Raw genomic sequence first — 25426 nt, 5'->3', positions numbered from 1 at the left:
GTGACGTACACGTATAAAGTGCGTATAGTACACACATACAACACATAATATATATATATTACTATATATATATTATATATATATATATATATTATATATATATATAATAAAAAATAATTTATTAAATTATAATATTTAATATTATTATATATATATAAATGTTATATATATATATAGTGAATTGTGAAGTAGCACGCATAAAGATGAGTATCCACTTGAAGTTTTATCGAAAATCACCGTTTCATCAACCACTCATTGAGTATCATGGAAGAGGTCGATCATGTTGCTGTTACTAGAAAGTATAGCGGCTGAGAAAGAATAGAAAACGTAAGCAGGGAAGAAGGAGGTTAGATCGACAAAACATTCATATGACTAACTGTTTGATGGAAGCGATTTTACGAAAGTCATTCAGAGCAGCCATATCATCTCCAACGTGAGAGGATCAGAAGCATAAGACGGCCTTCCCTGAGGAAGCTTCATTCGTTATGTCTCAGTCTGGATAACGCTTACAAACGGAAAGAAGAAAATGGAATGGAAGTCGATGAGTCCTGTTAAAATGAAGACAATATAATCTTGGGATTTAGCTCCACCTGGGGAACTATTAGTAAATAATTATTCGCCTGTAACATTGAGCATCTTTCAGTACTATTGCTCACATGCTAAAAGCCTCGAGTTTTGATGTAAGTCCAAAAACTAAAGGTTGATACAACGTGTTCCCATTCGTTAGAGGAGGTGATATGCTGGAGGCATATCTACTATCACTTACATGCGCTTAGATTTTTATTGTTGTCGAAACTCTATAGTGCAAATGTATTTATTGTTTTAATCTCAGACTTTTGTTTTCTGAGATCTCCCTTGTGTGGGAATGAAGATATACATAAAGGCTAAATAAATTTTCAAGCGGGGTTAAAGAGACATTCGGAGCAATGGATGAACATTCGGATAGGAAGAGGAGAGGGAAATACAAGTCATGCAGCTCTGGGCGGCAGGAACTCTGCAAAAAAGCCCCCCAACTGCAACCCATTTCATTCCTTTTGCTGTCATTCCGTTCTTATGCTTTTTCATCCTTCTAACTTTCCATCCTCTTAACAATGATGTCATACAGCAGTTGCCAGGTTTTCCTCCTGTTACGCCTTCAGGATCCTTTTACTCTCAATTTCCTTTTCAGCGCTGAATGACCTCATAGGTCCCAGCGTTTGTTCTTTGGCTTTAGATTTATATTCTATTCTATTCCAAGAATAGTGTATGTATCTGAGGGTAATGGAGAGAGAGAGAGAGAGAGAGAGAGAGAGAGAGAGAGAGAGGAGAGAGAGAGAGAGGTGTTCCCACTGGCTGTTTTGAGCATCAATAAAAGATATTCAGTAAATTAATGGTTTTGAGGGTTTGTTCAGTGGGAACAAATTTCATCGAAAAATAATTGTTTTGCAAAAATGACCCTCTTTCTAAATTAAATCGTTCTTTTATTGGTGTATCACATATTCTCTATCCAAAAATATCTCATGATATTGGCCATCTCCATTATCTTTAAAAAAAAAAATCATGCGCTACAAAACTTAAACAACGTTGGATTAAAAATAAGGTTTATAGGTCCAATTGGAAAACTGAAACCACAAGATTAAAGGGAAACGGTTTTTTGTAGCATTTATTAATCGTTAATTTAACTCTACACTTGTTGCTTCACTCTTCTCATTCGTCTGTATTTCAACACTGATCAGCCTCGAAGTTTTCGAAGAAAGAAGCACCTCAAAATCCGAAGCACTGTAGGAATATAATGGGGAAAGAGACTCCTCAAGAGCCACGGAGCCACGGAGAGAGATTCCTCAAGAGCCACCCAAATTACTACAGCGCCCTCGCGCTCCCGATTTCTGCTTGGCAATTTTGTTAGGTCGATGGCCTATTTATCTCGCTTACAGTTCTAGCGCGCCTGGCGAGATATCTCTGTCTGGACGACAGCTTAATTATTATTATTATTATTATTATTATTATTATTATATTATTATTATTACCTCTAGACAACTAAAATTCTTGGATATCCGCGTAGAGTTTTTCTGTTACAGTATATTACTTGCTCTCATGAGGAGAGGCGAGGTGTAGTATTTACAATAATGTAGTTTTGAAGATTGTTTCCCTGGTTATAATCATTACCATTAGTTTTAACATAACGTAAAACGTACATACATTAATATGAATCACACCAAGAATTCCTCAGAGACGAAGAACCATAACTGAAGAAAAAAATGAGAAGTGCGAATAAACATTATAAAGGAAAATAGATGCAATAGGAAGCAGGAAAAACTTCAAGTCAATCTAACATAACTTCCAGAGCCTCCTCTACCGAAAGACGACGCAACCTTTTGCCCTCCCTCCGGAAGCGGAACGTAATATTTTCTGTAACAAAAAAAAAACAAAAAACAAAGACCATTGTTGGCAGGGTGCCTGGAATGGATTTTCTTGAGAGATGCTCATTTGACTAGAACCATTCCCTTCCGCTTGTAGCCTTGTCGAGTGTTTTTGCTTTGTGGGTATGTGAAGGAAAAGTAGACTAAGAGACTGTTCTGTTTGTGTGCGCGTTAGTAAGACTGAATGAATATATATATATATATATATATATATTATATCTATATATAATATATATATATATATATATATATGAGAGAGAGAGAGATAGAGAGAGTAGAGAGAGAGAGAGAGAGAGAGAGAGAGTTCAAAGGATAGTTATGAGCAGTAGTGAATGAAGTGATCTCTCTCTCTCTCTCTCTCTCTCTCTCTCTCTCTCCTCTATATGCTGTAAATGTTACTTTTTTCAATTCAGATGTTTCAATACGAAATGAATACCGAAAACGTAACTGACAATTATTCTCTCTTGAATTTTCCTTCTCTGTTTAATAACAGACAGCTGTGTGTGGTCACCCAACTTTTGATTCTGTCTGTCTGTCCACGAGAGACCTCCGAAAATTATTGGTTTATTCCTATTACATTTCCTTATTGGTGGACTAATGACTCAGGAAGAGTTGACTCGTTTTTGAGTTGGTCAGTCAGAAGCGAAAAGCGCTCGCGATTCTTTCTTATTTGCGCGTTCAGAATTTCCCAGCCAGCAGTCATCAAACTTTCGTTCTTTATTTACCTGCGGCAAGTTTGGCGTAGGGAATGCTTTCACTGTCTCACCCTTTCTTGTTTCATCTATGTAGCTCCCAAAAGATTCACGATAATGATGGGGAAACTGCCCCGCCACTGGCTTTAGCACTCCAATGGTTTGAGTAATGAGAACGACTGAGGATCAGTCAGCCAGAGAAGAGGCAGATATGGAATTTGCATGACGCGACCAGCAGGAAGGCCCCCGGGGAAGGAAAGTCTTTCCCAAGGGCCTACATAGATAATAACCAGACCTTAGGAAATCCAGGCGGAAACTGCACAAGACAGAAAGAAGGCCAGCCAGGCAGGCAGGCAGACACCTTCTTTCGCCTTTCACTCCAAAGGGAAAACTTCGTTTAAACATTCGTGTGGTTGATGCAGATGATGATGGTGATGATGTTTATGGTGATGATAATGATGGGGATGATGATGATGATGATGGTGATGATAATGATGGGGATGATGATGATGATAATGATGGGGATGATGATGATGATGGTGATGATAATGATAATGATGATTGTGATGGTGCTTATTATGATGAGGATGATTATGGTTATAATGATGATAGTGATGATGATGATGGTTATGATGATGACGATGATGATTATGGTTATGATGATGATAGCGATGATGATGATTATGATGATGGTTATGATGATGAGATGGTAATGATGATGGTGATGATTTATGATAACTGGAGGAGCTTAGTGCCCTTCGAGAGCTTTCTATTATCCATTCTATCTATTTATCACGATGCAGTTCTACAAGGTACTGACATATTTCATGTGGATTGTGCCCATTTGAATAATAATAACAATAATACCGGGATAACAAAAAAAAAAAAACCCACCCTTTCCACCATCAAGCTTTTTTAGTGTCTCAGACTCTGCCATCGAGAAGAGGAGGGCGTTTCCCTCCCATCACCCCCCCCCCCCCCACCCCGTCGATTTCTCTCTGTTCTCCTTTCCTGCAGAGACACCAGAAGAAAGGAGAAACTCGATGACGTCGATCGCTCATGTTTTGTCTACCCGTTTTTATCTCGTTGATATCTTATCATGGCAAACTATTGTCATTCTGTTTGTCCCTAATTTGAAATTCAGGCAGGGTTATCGTCGCCGGCTTTGGCTACACTCATTTTTGCGTGGTTTATCATTCTCCTCTCTCTCTCTGTCTCTCTCTCTCTCTCTCTCTCTGTTTATAAATGATGCCGGAGGTGGTCTTTCCCATTTGCCAATCATTCTTGCTTATATATATATATATATATATATATATATATATATATATATATACTATATATATATATATATATATATGTAGTATATATATATATATATATATATATAGTATATATATATATAATATAATTCTGTATATACATTATATAGTATATATATATATATATATATATGTATATATATATATATTTGTAGAATCATCTCTCGCCTCTAATTATCGCTAGAACTCCAAACTGATGTGTCCACTGCCCATTCCAGTACTTTCAGTATATTTGATATAATACTAATAATAATTGCATTTTATGGCAGTCGTGTAGCTCAGTATGCCTGCGTAAATATTTTTAGTACACCTACTTATATTTGTACTTCGGTCGTTTTATGAAATACCAATATATATATATTATATATATATAAATATATATATATATATATATATAATATATTATATATAGTATATTATATATATATTATTATTATGAGTGGAAAAGTCATAAAAAAACCGTTTGACAATGATAATGACGATGTTGGTGACGATTTGTAATGTTGCTGGTAACACGGCATAAAATGATGATACTGATAGTGGTGATGGCAATGCTAATAACTTCAAGAAGGCTGTTATAGTTATGATGATGATGATGATGACGTCGACGACAATGCTGTCGAGGGTGATAATGCCAACAGTGGCGATTCGCCCTCTGGAAGCCAGACAATGGAGATGAATGGGTTAATGGCGGCAAAGTTCCCGCCGAACTATCCGCTTTAAACTAACCTTGAATTCCAGCTTTCAAACTACACCCCCTCCCCCCGCTCTCTCTCTCTCTCTCTCTCTCTCTCTCTCTCGTGACAAAGGAAGATCGTTCCACCCACGCTTGGTGGATATCAGTCAATAACTGCCAGAAATCATGATGTAGTTTAAAGTTTATTCCTGACCATCTAATTAGAGAAAACGGCCCTTCATCTTGGAAAGAAGAGCAGACTGGTGAGGCATCATGATTGACAATTTGCTCAATTACAGAAATTTGGCCAAGAGATGAGGTAAAACATATCATGAGCGTTCGTCGACCTTTGCCTTCCCAGATAATGATTAGAATATGATTAGACTGACAATATCTGCTTCTGGCAAGTGACGCTGGGTCGTCTACATGTCACTATCAAGGATAGTGGCAAGTAGAAGCAAATTAAAAACAGCGATAAACGAGAGGACATTTTCCATTGGGGAAGAGAAATGGACTACGCCTCTCTCTCTCTCTCTCTCTCTCTCTCTCTCTCTCTCTCTCTCTCTTTCAGTGCTCATAATAGTAACCATAAGTAGCTAAGCTATACGTCTGCAAAAATCCATCTCCTTTTAAAGTATTGGATAAGGTTTTACTATAAAACAAAAGTAAATGTTGCGCGCATTATCTATAAAATTTCTTTTTCTACGATGTCACAAAGATGAAAAATATACACCTAGGAAACTAATTGTAAAGACCTATTAAAAAACAGGATTTCTGTGGCAAAGCTCGATATATAGATGTGAAAATTTACCCTCCTAGACACGGAATAAAACTGAATACTATATCCAAGAATTTGAATACAGAATTAGCCGGATTAGATAGAGAGGTAAACTCTCATCTACTATTGACTTATGCTTTTGCTTCAAAAGCAGATCATTTGATTTACAGAAAAACAAAATAGGCATATGAGTTTCCAGTGAAACACTTTAACCACTGTTCCTGCGACTGCATCCTAGTTTTAGCTTTGGCTCATAGCTATTGAACGCTTCTTCTGCGAACAAACTAATCTCTCCCTCTCTTTATATACATACATACATACATACATACATACCATACATACATACACACAATATATATATATATATATATATATTATATATATATATAGTATGGATATATACATATACGGGGAGTTCATTGGAATGGTTGGTCGTACTAAGCGATGCGATAACTAATATGTATTGCATCTCTTTAGTACGACCATCCGTTCCAATGAACTCCCCTTAGAGCGTTAGCCCCGTCAGTTCGCCTCATGAGGTACACTGTAGGCATTAGTCGAGGCTGTTCCAGAGTCCCTTCGGCCCGTAGATCCAAAGCCTTTCAGTCCTTTTACTGCACCTCCGTTTATATCCTCTTTATTCCATCATGCTTTCCAGAGAGAGTAGCGGTCGTGCGAGTGTCTGTACTGTGCTGTGTGTAAAGTGCCTGACTTGCGCGATGTTCCAAGTGAATACGAAGGAGAGGAAGGCAAAAGAGAAAACAAATACCATAGAAATGAAATCAAGTAGCGGAATCGTCAAACTATCACACGAACACTATCCCATAATTATTGAAGCACCAAGTAAAGATGGAACGAGAGAAAATACTGGATGAGGATGAGTCACTCCAAATCGAGGGAGAGACAAAACTTGCGGACATTGCTCTGATCGATGAAGCTGTTGACGAAGGAACTTGCTGTGAAATATGTGATAGATGGTTCCACTGCAAATGTTCAGGTACTGGGGACAGATACGCACCCATACTTCGGAGTGACAACATATCCTAAACAAAGAACACACAAAAAACTCATTGAAGATGAACTTCAAGAAAAAAAGCAAGCACAGAGATATTGGCAATGTTGAATTCGGCTCAGAAAACTAGTGACGTAATGATCAATATAGATGAAAATGAAAAAAATGCCGATGTTGATAAAGATGTATAGACTATGACAAACATAGACAAAACTTATGGTGAATCACTCAAGACAAAAAAAAGGCTTCTGATCAAATCTAGAAATGAAGAGAGCACAGCAGCAGATGAAAAGTGGCAAATTGTGAGCAAAATAACGGCGCCGGTTGAACAGGTTAAAACAGCAAGAGATGGAAACTTATTTGTAAGATTTCCAGACAGGAAATGCTTAGAAAAGGCAAAAAAGGAGATTCAAGACATCAGTGAATGAGAAAGGTAAACTTAAACCCAAAATAAAAGTAGTATGTGTCCCGAAGGATGAAGGTGAAATTGTCAATAACATTGTAAAGAAAAATCCTTGGATATGTAATTTCATTCATGAAGAGGGTGACCTGAAAATTGTAAAGGAAATGAAAGCCAACGATGACAAATATATGCAGTATTATATCATTAAATGCACACCACAGATACGATAGGCTATCTATGATAGAGATGACAAATTGCGTACACTGTATAGCCGATGCAAAGTATATGACTGTTACATGCTCTATCAGTGCTTTACATGTCAGGAATTTTGTCATAGCCCAACAAATTATAGAAATGATCAAGTCTGGCCCAGATGTGGGGAAAATCACAAATCAAATGAATGTGCCATTAACACCTTCAAGTGTAAAAATTGTGTAAAGAAAGGCCATAGTGATACTAAATATAAAACATATGATGGCAATAAGTGCATAGTGTATAAAGAAGAAATGTCAAAGGCAAAGAGAAAAAATAGTACAGATCATGGCCTATACAACAAAATATCACCTGAAGTGAAGATCATACATGAAGAATGCAAATTTAAAAAAAGAACCAAAGACCCCTATTTCCTATTCTGTGGGAGCTACGATACTGACGAGAAAACACTAAAAGAATTATAAAATATAAGAAGCTCTTTATTTAGAAAACGTACCAGGGCCCGCCAGAGAGGGACTCGTCCCTGTGGAGGACTGTACATAAAACCGAGCAAAGCGAACAAAGGGAAGCCTCTTCTAACTATTGTTGCACAGTGCAACTGGGAGGTTTCCTCTTGTTACATCTTTCAGACTTATTAACTGTCAATTTCCATTCAAAGATGAATGACTTCACAGGTCCCAGCGCCTGGCCTTCGGCCTCAATTCTATATTCTGTTCTATTGCCACGAACATTTATTTTTTCAGTACTAACCAAAGGGGACCTTTTGCAGACTGATGTTTCCTCTGCCTGGCTACGACCCGGAGGGGAGGATGGTGATCTTCGGGAGACTGGGCGCTTGGGACCCCAACAAGGTGAGGCCCGAAGACCTCTTCAAGGCTGCCGGTATGCTCTTCGACACCATATTCCTAGAAGACGAGCAGGTCACGGTTAAGGGCCTCGTCCAGGCAAATGACATGACGGGACTGACCTTCAAACACGTGGCCGTTCTCCCTTTCCCTCTAATCAAAAAGGTCTCCACCACTTGGCAGGTAAGATATCCAGCCAACCAGAGCTCCTCGTCACTAGTTGAACTAGCCTAGCAGCTCGCACCCTTGCCAATGCAAGGCGCTTCTCACAATGGTCTAAGTCCCTTTTCTTGCCGACTTTTTGAAATTGAAATGGAATCAATCATTGGGGGGTTTAGAATTGCAAATACAAGTACTCACTCTAACAATCCAAGCTAAAGGCAGTTGCAGTAGGACGAGAGTCCGTTCTTCATAAGACCAACTCATTCAAAGATCGTAATGAAAATTCTGGTAGGTATCTTATATCTTGCTCTCTCCGAGAGGACTAATTATTCAGAGGACACAGACTGTTTTCATCATATGTTGTACAGTTACGGTACTGAGAGATCTAAATAGTACACTGAGCAGCTTAGTCACAAACAAACAAATGCATGATTGCTGATGCAAATAGTGTCTGCATTAATAAGTTGATCTTACTTTGGTGCGTTTTCCACAGGAGGGCTACCCATTCCGACCCAAAGGAGTCCATTACATCAACACTCCGCAGGCCTTCGATGCTCTCTTCAATCTTTTCAAGCCACTGATGAGAGAAAAGATGAAGAAGAGAGTAAGTGATGTCCTGCTCTACGCTTGTTCTGCTTTGAGAAACTTTCTTGTACTCGTACTGTAACATTTCTCGTTTCCTGAACTTTTATGTATTCACTAATTGTAGCTCAATTTTATTGATATCAGTCAGGATAAGCTGAGAACTACGGTAGTTATTTTCCTGCTGCCCCTCGTCAAAGGAGAAAAAATTGCTGTTCCATAGACTACGAAACTTGAATGATAATACCTCATGTTTCGTTTCCTATCACTAAGAACACCAGCAACATTCTTCAGTCATAACGTAAAATAAGATAACTTTCTGAATAAGGATTTTCAGAATTTAGATATAAGAAACGATTAAGCTGGGTGCAATAAAAGGAGCCATGAAAGACAAAAGCAAGAAAATATTAATCGCTGAGATATCTTTTGCATCATTCAAACAATGTCTCCCATTGATGACTGTTGCTCTTTTAATTCAAGGTGCACGTGCACGGCAGCAATATTGAAGGCATGCACAAGTACGTTCCGAAAACTATGTTACCTGCAGAATATGGAGGCACTGCCGGAACCATACAGGAAATCTCAGGTAAGTTCTCTGTTCTTTCATGCTCGTCTGTTTGTCTATCTTTTATATATATTTGCATGTTAACAGGAGAAAGTAAAAGGTCTCTGCTATCGGCTACGTTAACATCTCCCTTCACCGCCCTCTCTCTCTCTATCTCTCTCTCTCTAAAGAAGGTAAAACCATTCATACGTTATAAAATGGCCTAGTATATATATATATATATTATATATATATATATATATATATATATATATATATATATATATATATATTAGGGCTTGTGCCTTGTATGATAAGGCGCCCTATGAGGTAATGTTAGACTAGCGATAAATCTATACGCTAAGTCGGTTGGTATTGCACTTCCATCTTCAATGGAGTGTCTGGGGTTTTGTAGATCACTTACGAAGTCGGTATTATCTTTACGACGATGTGTTAAACTCATGGTTCGGTGAGGTTCTTGTAGAAAACACAAGGTATAAAAATAGTATATTCTTCTGAAGTTTTACATGATGAAGATCATCAGTCTTCTATGACGATAGCTTGATCGCTTCTGCCAATGATGATGGCTAATCCTATTCCTCTACATGATAAAGCTTAGGTAAAGAGGTACAGGTCTTCTAATGACGATAGCTAACTCTGTTCTGCCTGTCTACCATCTCTGTTACAAGTTATGAAGGAACAGACAGTAGTTCGAACATATGAACATACATACAATGACATAGTTTCATACGAAAACACACAATCAAATGAGACACGCTACAGATCACGTAGGTGGTAGTTGTCTCAAGCAGGGAGCTTGGACTAATGTTTATAAACAATTGAGTGACTACAGGTGACGGCATGTTATCTTAGCCTACATACTTATTGTATACGTCATCTTTAGCGTCTCTAGTCAAATCACATTCTGCAAGCAATCTGGTTGTTGACCTCTTTAGTTTTAGACTTTTATATATATGGACTAACATTCCATATTTTTATTATGTAAACACTTACATTAGCTCGGTCAGCCTACCAAAACCAACTACTGAATATTACTCAAACTTGACTTGCATTTGACTTATAGGAGTGTGATACAGACACTATGTGAATAAAAATTCATGGTGTACATGAATTGATTCAAGTAATAAAATATAAAACAATGATATTGGTAAATAATAGTGATCACGTGATATATAATGATACAGTTTTTCACTTCATCTCTTTAAGATACTTATGCTACAGAAAATACTAATGTACTCTGATAATTGCATAGAATGAAGATTAACATGATAAAAATCATATTTTAACTGATAAAAAATTTCATATATGAATTGATAAAATTATTAATGTTTATGCTGATTGATTCGTTGATTTTTATGCTAAATGTTATATATCTGATTAGTAATTCATATACTAACTCATAAATAACTGCAGATATTGGTAAGATAAAAGGTAACATATTGATTAGAGGCTACCTGATTTGTTTATACATATGTATATGGATTCATATAATTATGATTAATATATGTGCACTTTAAATAGATTCCTATTGCGTACACGCAAAGATATATTTAGATTCTGTTATTTATGATCATTTATATAAGAGATTCCTATTGCGTACACGCAAAGATATATTTCGACTCTGTTATTTATGATCAATTATATATAGGATACATGATACTTTATATATATATAGGATACATGACCGAGGTTATACTACTTCACTTTTAACTAGCTTTCGAACAACTTTTCGTCCATTACACAGTTCCAGACAACCACCTATAGCCACTGAAACGGCCTTTTTCAATGGTTAAAACAAGGGGAAAATTTGCCTGGGCGGGTCCAACGTTCCATTTTGCGCTCATACTTATTCTCTGCATCTAAGCTACACGATTACGTTCGCGATGAATAAAAAAAACATCCCCAGCACGAGTCCTTCGCCAGCAAAGTAGAGTTGAATATCCTTCGGGTCGTAATTGTCGGAAGTATGTCCCTTTTTGTAGTCGATTCCGACAGCCGCTGGAGCATTCCGCATTAAAACGAGATTAACGACGAGATACGGTGTCGTCGAAGAAGTCCATGAAATTCCGTTTCACATTGTAGGCGGTTGTTACTTGACTGTAGTCGTCCGCTGCGACGAACGATTTTTGAAGTTGCGATGTGAAACTCTCGTACTGCAAGGATACTGTAACAGGTTCCCATTAATCAGCCTGCAAGTGAAATTATACTTGTCACAAGGGCAAAGTAAATTCAGACGACATCCAAATACAGGGGAGGGGAGAGAGCCATTTAGACCAGACTTAACCCACATGAATTCGCTGATATTTCGGAATTCAAAAGAGTCCGCTGTACAAACTTTTTTATCCATGGCATTAACAATGAGTGAACCTATCCAGGTCTATGATGACTTGTAAAAATATCCATAATTATAACAAATAAATAGATATCATTACGAATCTCAAAGAAAATTCGATATTACTGGTAGTAAGTTACTAGACAAAGAGTGAAAACGGAGCTAATTGTAAGATTGCCAGGCAACATAAGAGTCAAAGAGAAGATTAATCATGATTCTATGTGCCCTAACAAAAGTTTCATATTCAATTTTCTCGTGCGCATCCTCTGAGGTTAACTTTTAAAACATTATTAATAGGTAGGTAGATGCAACGAAAAACCACTATGTAACTAATTTCTATATAAACTTTGGGTTTTCCAAGAAAATGTGACATTTTGACCATGAATGTTTTACTTGAATTGTATAGCTAATGTGCAAGTAAATACTTTCATATATACATATTCCGTTACTTCTAAATGTCTATGAGGTTCAGAAAAAAAAATTAATTCATTTTGTTGTTATAGAAATTCTATTTGCTTATTTTGTTCATTAATTTTAAAATGATTACAAGTCCTTAACTAATTGCATTACACACACGGATAAGAATATGTTATGTGGCCTGTCATGTGACCTATGAACCACATGTGAAGTTCATGAACTAAGCATTCCTTTCTCCAGTCAATCTGCTTTGCAAGCAGAGACGACACACAGATGAAGCCTGTGTAAGCAGATTATTGAGGTTAAAAGGAACAAATGCTGATACGGCAATGATGACGTCGTCACTTGGCAGGAGATTGCTCTCAGCCAGCTAAGAGTTACGTTACTTGCTGTAAGAGATACGACTTTAGTATTTTCAAATGATATTTTAGTGTTTTAATTCTCCACCCGCATGAGAAGAATGTCTGAAAAAAAAAAAAAAAAACAGTACCAAAATTGAACAATATATTAGTTTCATGTTGGAAAATCTGCATAATTGTAATTATGTTAAATTAAATATTCCTTATTCAAACTATATGAAAAAGGTTTCCATACAAATTCTATATATATTATTAGCCCTGTATAAGATTCATATAGGATTATTTCATAGATAACATTTTCACTTCTAGACTTCCTGACTTTAAAATCTCTCTTTATTTTATTTTAATTTATTTTATTTATTATTATTTTTATTTATTTATTTATTTATTTATATTTTTTTTCATTGACTACGAATATAAATCACCGGGACAGACAATATGTCAGTAGGTTTTGATATGTGTTTGAACTTTTAGCTTATTTGTCATTACTAAAGCGTTAAGTTAGAGTTCAAATCTTTACGCATATATATTTGGATATTTAATGGTTACGTTTTGCTTATTGATATTATCGTGATTCCTTTTTTATTATAATTTGTAACCCTTCCGACTTCTTACGGAGTGTATTATATTGACTCCACTTGTATCCATATTTATTTATTTTTTATATATTTATTTATTTATATATATATCTTTGATAAATTAATGGTTGGCTTGAATATGTGGCAAAAGTGTTCTAGCGGCGTACCGTATAAGGCTACTTGCGGCATCAATTCTATAGATACAAGATATCAATGATAACGGTATTTAAAACCGCGAGAACCGCTATAATCCAGTTCGGATCCAACATCACGAGTTGTAACTCGTAAGACATTGACACTTCCTATTTTAATTAATTATCGTTATTCTACCAAACGATTGACTCTGGGTGATAAAATATATTATTGGTTTTCTTAATGGAAAGGAATTCACACAAGTGTTAAGGAGATTATTATTGATTTACACCACCCGAGTCTGAGTTATTATGTGTTGAATTCCATATTTACTGATTTAGCACTCATAAATATTCGTAACGCACTCAATTGCGGTGTTTGTTTTTAGTGCTATTAATTCTATATAACGTGTCAAGGAACTATTTAACACTAAGAAGTGATTTATCCCTCTGTCAGACTCGTAATTCTGTTAATAATTCTACGTATATTCTTTGAAGATTGATTTGGCACAGGATAGGCCCCTAAACTGACAGGTGTCTTAGTGTATCCCTTGTTTTCATGCACGTGTTACAATTAGTTATGTGCTTTTATATCTGTAAGCATTGTAGGCCAGAAAACAGTGATTTGGCTTTCTGTGAAAAAGGAGGGAACCCTGGATGACGGAAATGCAACCAAGTTTATGACGATTGTATGAGAAAGATTATTACTACTACTGTCGTTAGTCATCTGCGTGTTCTTCGGGTTTTCCTCGTCACAGACCTACATATAATATTACATTTGATTACATTATTCTGATACACATACTTTAAATATACTTTTGCTTTAGGGTTTCTGCTCGAAGTGTTTATTGGGTTTGCTTAGCCGCTGACCCGTCCGTTTCCGTTTCGAAGTGTTTATTGTTTGGTGTTATGTCTGTTGACGCTTGCTTTGGTCAGTTTGTAACAGTTTCTGCGCTCCGACCCAGATATTCAATGCTCGCGATCTCTTGGGTTAAGGAATTTTCTTGTTTAGATACGGTTTTAACAATAGGTACGGATGTTTCTATATCTTTTAGTCTAATTAATGGTTCTTTGCGGTATGGTGCGGGATTGCGGGATAATGCGTCAGCTATGATATTTGCTTTCCCAGGTAGATATCTTATCTTGGCTCCCAAGACCTGAATGATCATTTGTCACCGAGTTCCTTTTGGACTGTGATTAAAGCCTTTGAAAAAACTCGGTAAAGGACTCATGTTCAGTAAGGGACCTTATCAGGATAGCCATAGATTATGAACTTAAATGTACTAGTGTTAAAGATACCTAGCCCTTCCTTGCCTATTACTGCATATTTACTTTCAGAGGGCTTTAGTTTACGTGAATAAAAAGCTATAGGGAAGAAACTGTTTATCATATTACTGAAGTATACCCTCTTACCCCTTGGTCTGAGGCGTCTGTTGCAATAAAAAAAATTCCTTATTTAAATCAGGGATTTTTAAGTTAGGTAAGCTGCATTATTCCGCTTTTAAGATATCGAACGCCTGTTGTTGCTTTTTAGACCATAATAAATCTACGCTCTTCGTAAGATCTGTTAAAGGAGCTGTCATGATTGAAAAGAGTTACATATTTACATACGATTGTAATACCCACTACAGCGCAAAAAGTGCTGTATCCCCCTTTTACGTAATAGGTACCGGAAAGTTTATGAATAGCCGACACCTTACAATGGACTACTTTAAGACCTTGACCAGACACATAAAACCTAGATAAACATGTTTCGGTTTTAAAAAACTCACATTTAGATATTTTACTCTGAGATTATTTGTCTTTGTCTCTGTAGCACTAGCTCTACTTTAGTGAATGTACTTCTAAGGTATTAGAAAATATTACAAGATCTATCCATATAGGCATGTAGGTTATCCCTAAAAGTCTCCAAACACTATATTGTAATTGGGGCGCAACGTAAGCCGGAGGCATACGTAAAAAAATGATAATGTCCCCTGAGTGTGCTGAAAACGGAGTATGAGGTACAATCACTTAGGTAATGGTATCTGGTAAAAGCTTTTAAGTAAGTCCAAGTTGGTGTGAAAAAAAATTTATTCTAACCTAACAAGAGATAAGATGTCGTCGGTACATCGCACTGGAAACTATCGGAAGTCGTTTCCTTGTTTAGCGACAGAATCTACGCAGATACGCCAAGTCCGATCTATGGCATGACATTTGAGGGAAAAATTATATGGGCTTATTTGATTTCCTAATGGACTCCTATTACTAACATTTTTCAACTTCGTCATTTATCTCTATTTTGAAATTTCATTGAAAGTCTACACGAAGGTACGTATATAGCTTAATGTTTGTCCTTAGACCGTATTTTGTGTTAAATTATATCCGTTTTTTCCCAGAGATCACCGCTAGTGGAGAAACTTCCTGGTATTCAGGTAAAAGATAAAAAAAAATTTCTGCTGAATCACCTCTGCTTGAATGACTTTACGGATATTACTTTAGATAGATTATCAGAGAGATTCATCCACGACTGGTTGGGCGTGATTAAAAATTAGCAACAATAAAAAATGCGATATTTATAACTTCCGTATCCACGATATGTATACTTTTAGGGCTTTGTTTCGCGGGAAATCGTTATATTTCAGAGTGGGTCGAAGGATTAAAATTTCATTTCCCAGCAAAGTCTTTTTTACACACATAAGACATTCGAGGGTGCATGCGTCTCGAGAGATTTTGCGTGCAAAACTGCGACTGTGGTTATGGGAGAAATTCTGTTGGTCATTTTGAACAATGTTACGATTTGATGAGACAAATGTATTTGTTCTTTTATATAAGTTATTATTTGATTAACTGTCTCATTTTTGTTCAAACGGATTTTACTATGTTTGAAGGTTATAGGATTTTCCTTTGATAAACACGCCTTATTTTTCAGGATGTAAGATAATATTTTGTATACCCCTAGATGGATCTACAATTACACTACATACAGATCAATGTTTTTTTATAACTATAGAGTATCTGTAAGCGCTCGCTTATCCGACTTCTCATTAGGGAAGTTCGAACAACAGATGGTGAGTCCGTAAATACAAGATATTGTGTGTACTAAAGAAATAAAACAAGATATTCAATTTTTACGGCGCGTATAGTTGGGCCTCTTAATCCACCAGTATTTATTATAACTTAATGTATTAAAATTAAAACGAAAACCTGCTCTGATTACTTATACGGTCGTGTGTTTCATAGGAAAAATCCGTTTTTCAATTCAAAAAGATATTGGTATGAACCAACATCGCTTTTCCCCACTCGCTAGAGTCGCTTATTGTGTGGAATTTGCTTTGCTTTGAACACTTCGGCAGTTTTTTGACTGACCTTGAACCGCTTGACTAGGTGACACAGTAACCGAGTTTGCTTGTTTGATTCTGAAAGGCTACTGTTTTCTATTTCTTTTTGTAATAATTAGGATCCTTCTCTTTATTACCATCGGCAACGTATTGTGTGTTTTTAGCATTATGTTGCTGGTCTACGTATAAAGCATGAATGACGAACTATTAGGAACTGAGCGATTACTAATAAGACAAGTTATCTCTACTGTATTCAATATTAAATGTTTGTACTTCATTCTTTGCTAAAATTTGAAATAGTGAGGGATCCTGGTCAGCGCATTTAGCCTGATGAAAGTTTTTTACAGACATGTTATTCCTTGCAATCCAGCCATATTTTTAAAGTGGGGAGTTGAGTCATTGAGGTTCGATATTTTATATAACTCAAAAACTCAAGGCTAAAACTGCGATCGGGACTTTGCAAAGGAGCATTTATTGTCATGACCCGAAATAGTGTTACCTCTAATTTATATAGATTTGTACGGGTGTTCCACTTGTTTTTTGTGTGTTTTCTAATCACTACGGTGCTTAACGACCTATCCATGCATCTGTATAAATACAGACGTTCCACTGCGTAAACGCATATTCACTGTTTAATATGATTTGTTACGTAGGGATTAATAATCACCCAAAATGATAAAATTAACATAGTATATGATTATGATATTTCAGTAGGAAACTTCCGGAAACAGACACTCAAAGATAAAAAAACTCGCAGTAGCGAAATCTCAATGATGTAGATAATTTCTGCTAAAAAAGTAAGATTAAGAATGTCTCGTAACTTCAGCCACAGGAATAACGAAATTCGACCTGCAAAGGAAACACTCAAAGTTGCTCCAAATGAATAAAAAATTGTACTTAGCTTGCTTTTGTGGGGAAGTCACGGTGTTCCGATAACGACACACGGCCTTGCCGGGTCCTCTTCTCTATTTAGCGGACGACCTGGTTTGGCTTCAGTTTCCCCCGTGCGCGTTGTTTCGATGATTCGAGCCCTTGAAAATCCGATGCTGCAGACGCGTTCGGTTTTGTTTCTTGCAGTGCCGAAACGCTCACTAACGATGTTTTCTTGAATGATTCTAATGAGAGACGAAGCTTCCGTTGCCGTAGGAAAAGGACACGTCGGTTTTTGTTTCTTGAAGTTATTCACTAACGATGATACTAAGTTGCTTGACGAATCTTGTTGTTTTCTGAAGTCGCTCACTAAGTATGATACTAGGTTGCTTGAAGAATCTGCTGCTTTCGTCGTCGTTGACTTCATGATTTATTATTCTGTTTTTCTTCGTAGGACGTTGTAGAGTTCTTCTGGTCCGCTGGCCACCAATATTAGGGCTTGTGCCTTGCTATGATAAGGCGCCCTATGAGGTAATGTTAGACTAGCGATAATCTATACGCTAAGTCGGTTGGTATTGCACTTCCATCTTCAATGGAGTGTCGTGGGGTTTTGTAGATCACTTACGAAGTCGGTATTATCTTTACGACGATGTGTTAAACTCATGGTTCGGTGAGGTTCTTGTAGAAAACACAAGTATAAAAATAGTATATTCTTCTGAAGTTTTACATGATGAAGATCAGGTATGATCGTACAAGTCTTCTATGACGATAGCTTGATCGCTTCTGCCAATGATGATGGCTAATCCTATTCCTCTACATGATAAAGCTTAGGTAAAGAGGTACAGGTCTTCTAATGACGATAGCTAACTCTGTTCTGCCTGTCTACCATCTCTGTTACAAGTTATGAAGGAACAGACAGTAGTTCGAACATATGAACATACATACAATGACATAGTTTCATACGAACACACAATCAAATGAGACACGCTACAGATCACGTAGGTGGTAGTTTTGTCTCAAGCAGGGAGCTTGGACTAATGTTTATAAACAATTGAGTGACTACAGGTGACGGCATGTTATCTTAGCCTACATACTTATTGTATACGTCATCTTTAGCGTCTCTAGTCAAATCACATTCCTGCAAGCAATCTGGTTGACCTCTTTAGTTTTAGACTTTTATATATATTGGACTAACATTCCATATTTTTATTATGTAAACACTTCTACATATATATATATATACTTTATTATATATATAGTATTATCTTATTATATATATATTTTTATCATACTGTAAATAATATATATATATCATGAAGTAACTGGAAATCACGAAGTATAATAAAACAACGTGGGATTACTATGTATAAATAAAGGTTTTTGGACACGAAGGAAAAAACCCTCCAATGAAAAAGCGAGATAGCCGCGTATCCTTTCGGTCCCTGTTCAGACCTTTACTAAGGCCCAAAACTGATTTTACAGAGGGGTAAAACATAGTCAAAAAGAAGGCCTTTAATATCCAAAACTGACCACTACAAGATTAGCCCAATAAGGTCGATTTCAACCTTACAGAAATACGACGGATGGAAAACGCCGCTGAGGGTAGCCACACCTTGGAGGATACACGCGGTTGGCCGTAAACAGGTTATTTTCCTTCCAGAAAAACATCATAACATTTTGAAAAAACATCGGAAGCATATACGACTTAATATCAATGAAAATTTCCACAAATTTTCCCCCTCCCCCAAATATTAGTTATTAATGCAAAAGAGCAAAGAAATCAATATAAATAAATATATAATCATCAAGCAAAGGAGAAAGAGGGAGGGAGGGGAAAAAGAATATCGAACCAAAAGAGAGAGAGAGAGAGCAAGGAGAGAGGAAGAGAGAGAGAGAGAAGAGAAATAAACAAAATTAATAAACCTATATACATGTGGGACCCTAATCCTATTAGTTAGTTCATTTGTATTTTCTAGGTCCTTCATAAACATCTTACAAACAATATATATGGGTCCAAAATGGTACATTCCAGACTAAGATTTAAGTTGTTTTTTTATTGTAGTGATTTGTATAATTGCCGATTGCCAGTAATAATTTCCTTGAAAACATAATCATTAGATCTAGCCAATTACAGAGATATCCCCCAACCCCAATTAATACTAATGCGATTTTCCTCACTCAGATGTGATAAACCGTGCAATTTGAAACAGTTCTGGAAAATTAAATATCTGCCTGCTTAATACGCTTCTCACAAAGTAAAAATTCCTCTTTATGTGATACGTTATGAAGCAGCCAATATGTATTCAGTTTAGAAACAGGTCCAGACTTCAAATGCAAGCTTTGTTATCCATCTGAGGAAAATGAAAAATCTCATTGGTATTAATTGGGGTAGGAGACCCCTCTGTAATTGCTAGATACTAATGATTCTATGTTCTCAAGAAATTTATTAATGGAATCGGCCTAATTATACAAACATCACTAACTAAAAGCAACCACTAAATCTTAGTCTGGGAATGATACCATTTGGCCGCCAATATATTTTTCATTTTTAAGATGTTTATGAAGCTTAAAATAAAATAAATGAAGTACTAATAAATAAAGTAGTCCCACATTGGTATATAGCTTTAGTTCTCTCTTCATCTTCTCCTCTTATCTGACCTCTACTCTTCTCTCTCTCTCTCATACTCCTCTCTCTCTCTGCGGTTCGATATTCTATCTTTGCCATTCGTCCTTTTCATTAATGCTAATTTTGGGGGGGAAAAATTTGTGTAAAATTTCATGATATTAAGGTTATATATGCTTCCATGTTTTTTCAAAATGTACTGTTTTCTGGAAGAATAACCTGTTTACCGCATGTATCCTCCAAGGTGAGGCTTACCCTCAGGCGTTTCCTCGTTTTCTGTAGAGTGAGATCGACCTTATTGCTAATCTTGTAGTGTCAGTTTGGATATTAAGCCTTCTTTTGACTATGTTTTCCTCTGTAAAATCAGTTTGCCTTAGTAAAGGGTCAGAACAAGACCGAAAGTACTCGGCTATCTCGCTTTTTCATTTTTTCTTTCGTGTCAAAAACCTTTATTTATATATATATATATATATTATATATATATATATATATATATATGTATATATATATATATATATATATTATATATATATATATATATATATATATATATGTGTGTGTGTGTGTGTGTGTGTGTGTGTGTGTGTGTGTTTGTATGTATGTTCATGCTTAAATGTCACTAAATAGCGTGGACAGTATATTTAGCCAAGGCCACAGGAAAAATAAAAGGAGAAGTACCTACCAAGCGCTTTCGTGTTATTTCAACACATTTTCGAGGTACAATGAAAAAAATACACAGAGAACATCTATGAAAGTAAACATAAAGTGTGAAAAAAAATTGCAGGTACAGAACAACTCAACAGGTGATTAATAAGAAACAACCTTACAAATCTCGTTAATAACAAATGGGTCTAGTTTGTACATAACCCTGGCTTACATTCATTAAGTCACCGTGATATTCAATAAAAGCAGATTCAATAAACATTTCTACGAGTTATATTATTACAATATATAATAACTTTTGCCCCTCCCAATGAATCAAATGATTAAAATTATTAGCGTTTGTTTTTACACATTAATAGTTTTAATCATTTGATTCATTTGGAAGGGAAAAAGAAATGTGTATATTGTAATAATATAACTCGTAGAAATGTTATTGAATCTGCTTTTATTAAATATTACGGTGACTTAATGAATGTAAGCCAAGAAGATATGTATAAAACTAGACCCATTTGTTATTAAAGGAATTTGTAAGGTTGTTTCTTTTTAATCACCTGTTGAGTTGTTTTGTACCTGCTGTATTGGTTTTAACAGGACTGTGAATAATGTTTCATTTTTTTTTTTTTTAGCTTTTATGTTTACTTTGTTAGATGTTCTCTGTTTTTAGCATTGTACCTCGAAAATGTGATGAAATAACACGAAAGTGCTCGGTACTCCTCCTTTTATTTTTCCTGTGGCCTTGGCTATATATATATATATATATATATATATATATATATATATATATATATATAATATATATATATATATATATATATATGTCATCCTCACGCTTTTCTTCCTTGGAAGGTCTGGCTCCTAAAATTGTTACCCACCCCCCCTATTCTCAGCTTGTTAAAAGGGATGAGGTTGCCATCACCACGCCCTGCTCAATCCATAGCTGCTACTGACTGCAGTCGATTCTTTATCAGCTACCTACTACTTCCCTGCCGAGGTTCACCGGGGCACTGATGCGAGGACGCAACACTTCTCATGTTCCCTTTAAAGCCCATTTGTTGCTCTTCATCGCCTGCCCTTTCCTCACCGAAGATGCAACAATGAGACTGGCTCAAACGACTTTGTATGTTTGTCCGTAATGTCTCTTCAGATTGCGATTTCTATTACTATGTATTAGGCCTTCGTCACTGGCTTGGAAATCAAGTCGAAACTGGCCAGGACCTACACCGCGTCTCTTATTTTTTCATCTGCTAGGGATGTGTGATAAACGAATAACGTGTTCATTAGATAATAATTGTGTAAAATATATACATATATATATATATCTATATATATATATATATCATATATATATATATATATATATATATATATATATAGCGTAAATAGAGACTGAAAATAAAATATCAATTCACAGAATACTCTAAAGCCAGAGGTTCCCAAATCAGGGGTCGGCACCCCAATTGGGGTCGGAATGCTCATTATGTGGGTTCATAAGCAGGTCATGGGGTCGGTGGGGTTACTGAGGTACCCGCAAGGAATAGGTGTACAAAGAATCCAAGCGGGTATCATGTTAAATTGTATAGTAACAGTACTAGTACTCTCATTGAAAAAAAATTACGAATGAATAATATAAATAAAAATAGTTTTAAGTCATAATGAAAATGTATAACGTATGATGACAGGTACTACCTTATTATTTTTAAGGTAGCGCTTTTTATTTTGCCTTATTATCTTTGGAATTTGTACAGTTCCCATTCAAAGCCGATGCAGCGCATTGTGGTTCTACTGCACTTGAATGGCAGAAGGACAAGCGAACAGCGAAGCAAGTGTGGACTTTGACGTGTATAAGGACATGGCAAAGTTTGGATTAAGTTAACAAATAGTCATTCAGCTGTAAGAAATCGAGCCTTGCAGGTTCTTTTACGATTTGGAACTCATATTTGTGAGGCAGCATCCTCATCAACGGTGTTCATTAAAAATGAGTATTGAAACCATATGAAAAACATCAACTTGGAAAATTGTAAGATGTGTTGCCTAACAACACACAGCCCCACTTACAGAAAACTGATCAAAAATGACCAGTCCTAAATGTAGACTACTCATAATATCAGACAGCCAAGGTACCTACTACTCTATGATACTTGTAATTATTCAGCCGTTATAGCTGAGCAGGATGTTGTGCAGTGCTTCTTCCCATAACTTTACATCACATTATCACAATTTTTATTTAGTGCTCATATCTTTACCATTCAATACAGTTTCATGATTTCATTGCACAGTGACCCTTAATTCTGTATAGGAACTAATATGCGTGAGGCCCGTGTATTCATTTCCGTTTAGGTTGAACGTGTATAGTTTTGACATCCTTTTTATTTTTACAGACTATTGGTTATCGAAAATGGACAACCACAGAGACTGGTTCCTGGAGGACGAGAAGCACTGCGCAGACGAGACCCGGAGGCCGGGGAAGCCGAAGACTGTGTCGGATCTCTTCGGCGGCATCGAAGGGTCTTTTAGGAAACTGGATTTTGATTAGTTCGAACACCCCGGAAAGCCTCCCCTTTCGGATCAACCATCATTTGTGAAACCATTGTATTAGAGCATTTAAACCAATTTAAACACCTCACAGTATGATAGACTGGCTTTTGAACTTTTCTGTTTGGCATAAATCGTTAGGGAATCAGTATCACTCAGCAAATTTGCCTTTGTTGTTGAGATATTGGAACTGGAAATAGTAGGAGACATACGGCATGTTTTTGCTGTGTGACCTTGTATGGTCAATTTAACAAATCTGGTATCACGTAAAATTTCAGCAAAAATTCTGTTTTCGTGATAAATTACGAGTTCCAATTGTGTGTGTGTGTGCTGATTGTGAAACCACCTCTTTAGGTAGTGAATATAGATAATCTTTTCCATCTTAAAAATACTAAATTACAAATCATATGCAAAATCGAACCCACTCAAGATATGTTGGACGCTGGTATAAAGTACATTTTCTTTATCGGATAGACGTCTAAGATCTTGGGGCTTAAAGCTCCTGTGGGATGAAAATACCAAATCACTGACAAAATACCTTCTTCCATTCTGATTAAAGCAATCTAGATATGACACGAGTATTCTCATTTCTGTACTGGACTCAGTACACACCCCGGAATTTGTTGTTTTCAGATGATGTTTTGGTAATGACTAGATGTAACGAATCTATCTAATTTATTAAAGCGTGTGATTTTTTGGGGCCTTATTGTAGTAATAGGGTCAGGCAGTACATGTGTATCTGTGCGGCTTTTTGCATCCGTTGATAGCGCACTTTTTTAATACGTCACTTGTTCATTTTTTTTATTATTATTTACTTTGTGGCTAGTCGTGACGGCAGTTTAAGATGACTAGGGCTTAGAAGAGTAGAAAGAGTTCAATAAATAATGTTGGCCCATAAATTACGGATCATTACACGAACACACGAGTCACAGGTGCGCTCAGACAAGAAGTCAGCTTTACTTTATATTTAAACTCAAATACTCCTTAACATTTCAGGATCAGGAAGACGGTTCAGTTGATACTGATTTGGCTTATGTTGGTTTTACATAGATTATCCAAATGCAGATGAATCTCCTCTGTTCTTTGATTTAGTACCTTATTATTAATCCTTTCCTTTTCATCAATTTTCGATTACATAATCTGATATAGTACCTACGGTGGAAAGAAATTCAGACTTATCTTAGCAAAACAAAAGAGCACCTGAAACACTGTTAGATATCATGTCTAGGTTGACTTCCTCGGTCCAAAATGAAATCCCTGATCTTTCTAGTGGTTATGGATAAGATGAGGGATGTCTATTATAGCTGACCTCTTGGACGGTCGTTGCTAATACACAAAAACTCTAATGACCCAAAAGGAATAGCTACAGATTTAGCACGAATCACAAGACATAAAACAAAATGAAAACCGAGTAACTATAACGCATGCACTTGATTTATTGAACTTGAATTTTAGCCGTTATTTCTGTGTGACTGGTAATGACAGAGATTAATTGTTATGCGTGTTACCAGTCTGCATATTTTGTAAGTTATTTCTGATGCAATTAAAGACGATGGATGGAGAAATGCCCTGTCCGAGTTTCATTCAAATCCAAATACGGTCAATCATTTTCTTTGGTCTTCGTCTTCTTCTTCTCATTTCACAGATAATTTCCAGACCGAGGATGATGTACAATTAAAACTTTAGCATTCGTTATTCAAATTATCAATATAATCTATTTCCAAAATGTAGGAGTTTTTAAAAAGGCATAAATAAAAGCCTTTCAAGACAGATAGATACACGATGTTGAGAGAGAGAGAGAGAGAGAGGAGAGAGAGAGAGAGAGAGAGAGAGAGAGAGAGAATCTAAGTCATTACTTGGTTTGGCCCACGAATGCCAAAAAAGCGACCTGCAGCTTGAAATCTTCAATGTGTAACCCAGGCTTCAATTGCATACAAGAATATTTGCTAGTAAGC

The 25426-nt window shown here is 36.3% G+C and overlaps 1 protein-coding gene across 3 annotated transcripts in view; it reads left to right on the top strand.

Moving 5' to 3' along the window:
- The window catches only part of LOC135220532 (alpha-tocopherol transfer protein-like), a 205471-nt gene extending 180430 nt beyond the window's left edge, over positions 1–25041 (top strand). For all 3 annotated transcript variants that reach the window (XM_064257715.1, XM_064257714.1, XM_064257716.1), the window contains exons 4-7: positions 8262–8520; positions 8993–9103; positions 9562–9667; positions 23318–25041. In XM_064257715.1, the coding sequence (XP_064113785.1) occupies positions 8262–8520; positions 8993–9103; positions 9562–9667; positions 23318–23472 (631 nt within the window). In that variant the 3' untranslated portion in view covers positions 23473–25041. The remainder of the gene's footprint in view (positions 1–8261; positions 8521–8992; positions 9104–9561; positions 9668–23317) is intronic.
- Positions 25042–25426: the final 385 nt, after the last annotated feature.

This window comes from Macrobrachium nipponense, chromosome 2, assembly GCF_015104395.2.
Source record: "Macrobrachium nipponense isolate FS-2020 chromosome 2, ASM1510439v2, whole genome shotgun sequence".
In the NCBI taxonomy this organism is placed as follows: Eukaryota; Metazoa; Arthropoda; class Malacostraca; order Decapoda; family Palaemonidae; genus Macrobrachium; species Macrobrachium nipponense.
The sequence above is the reverse complement of the archived record's forward strand: the minus strand, read 5'-3'. Positions and strand labels throughout refer to the sequence as shown.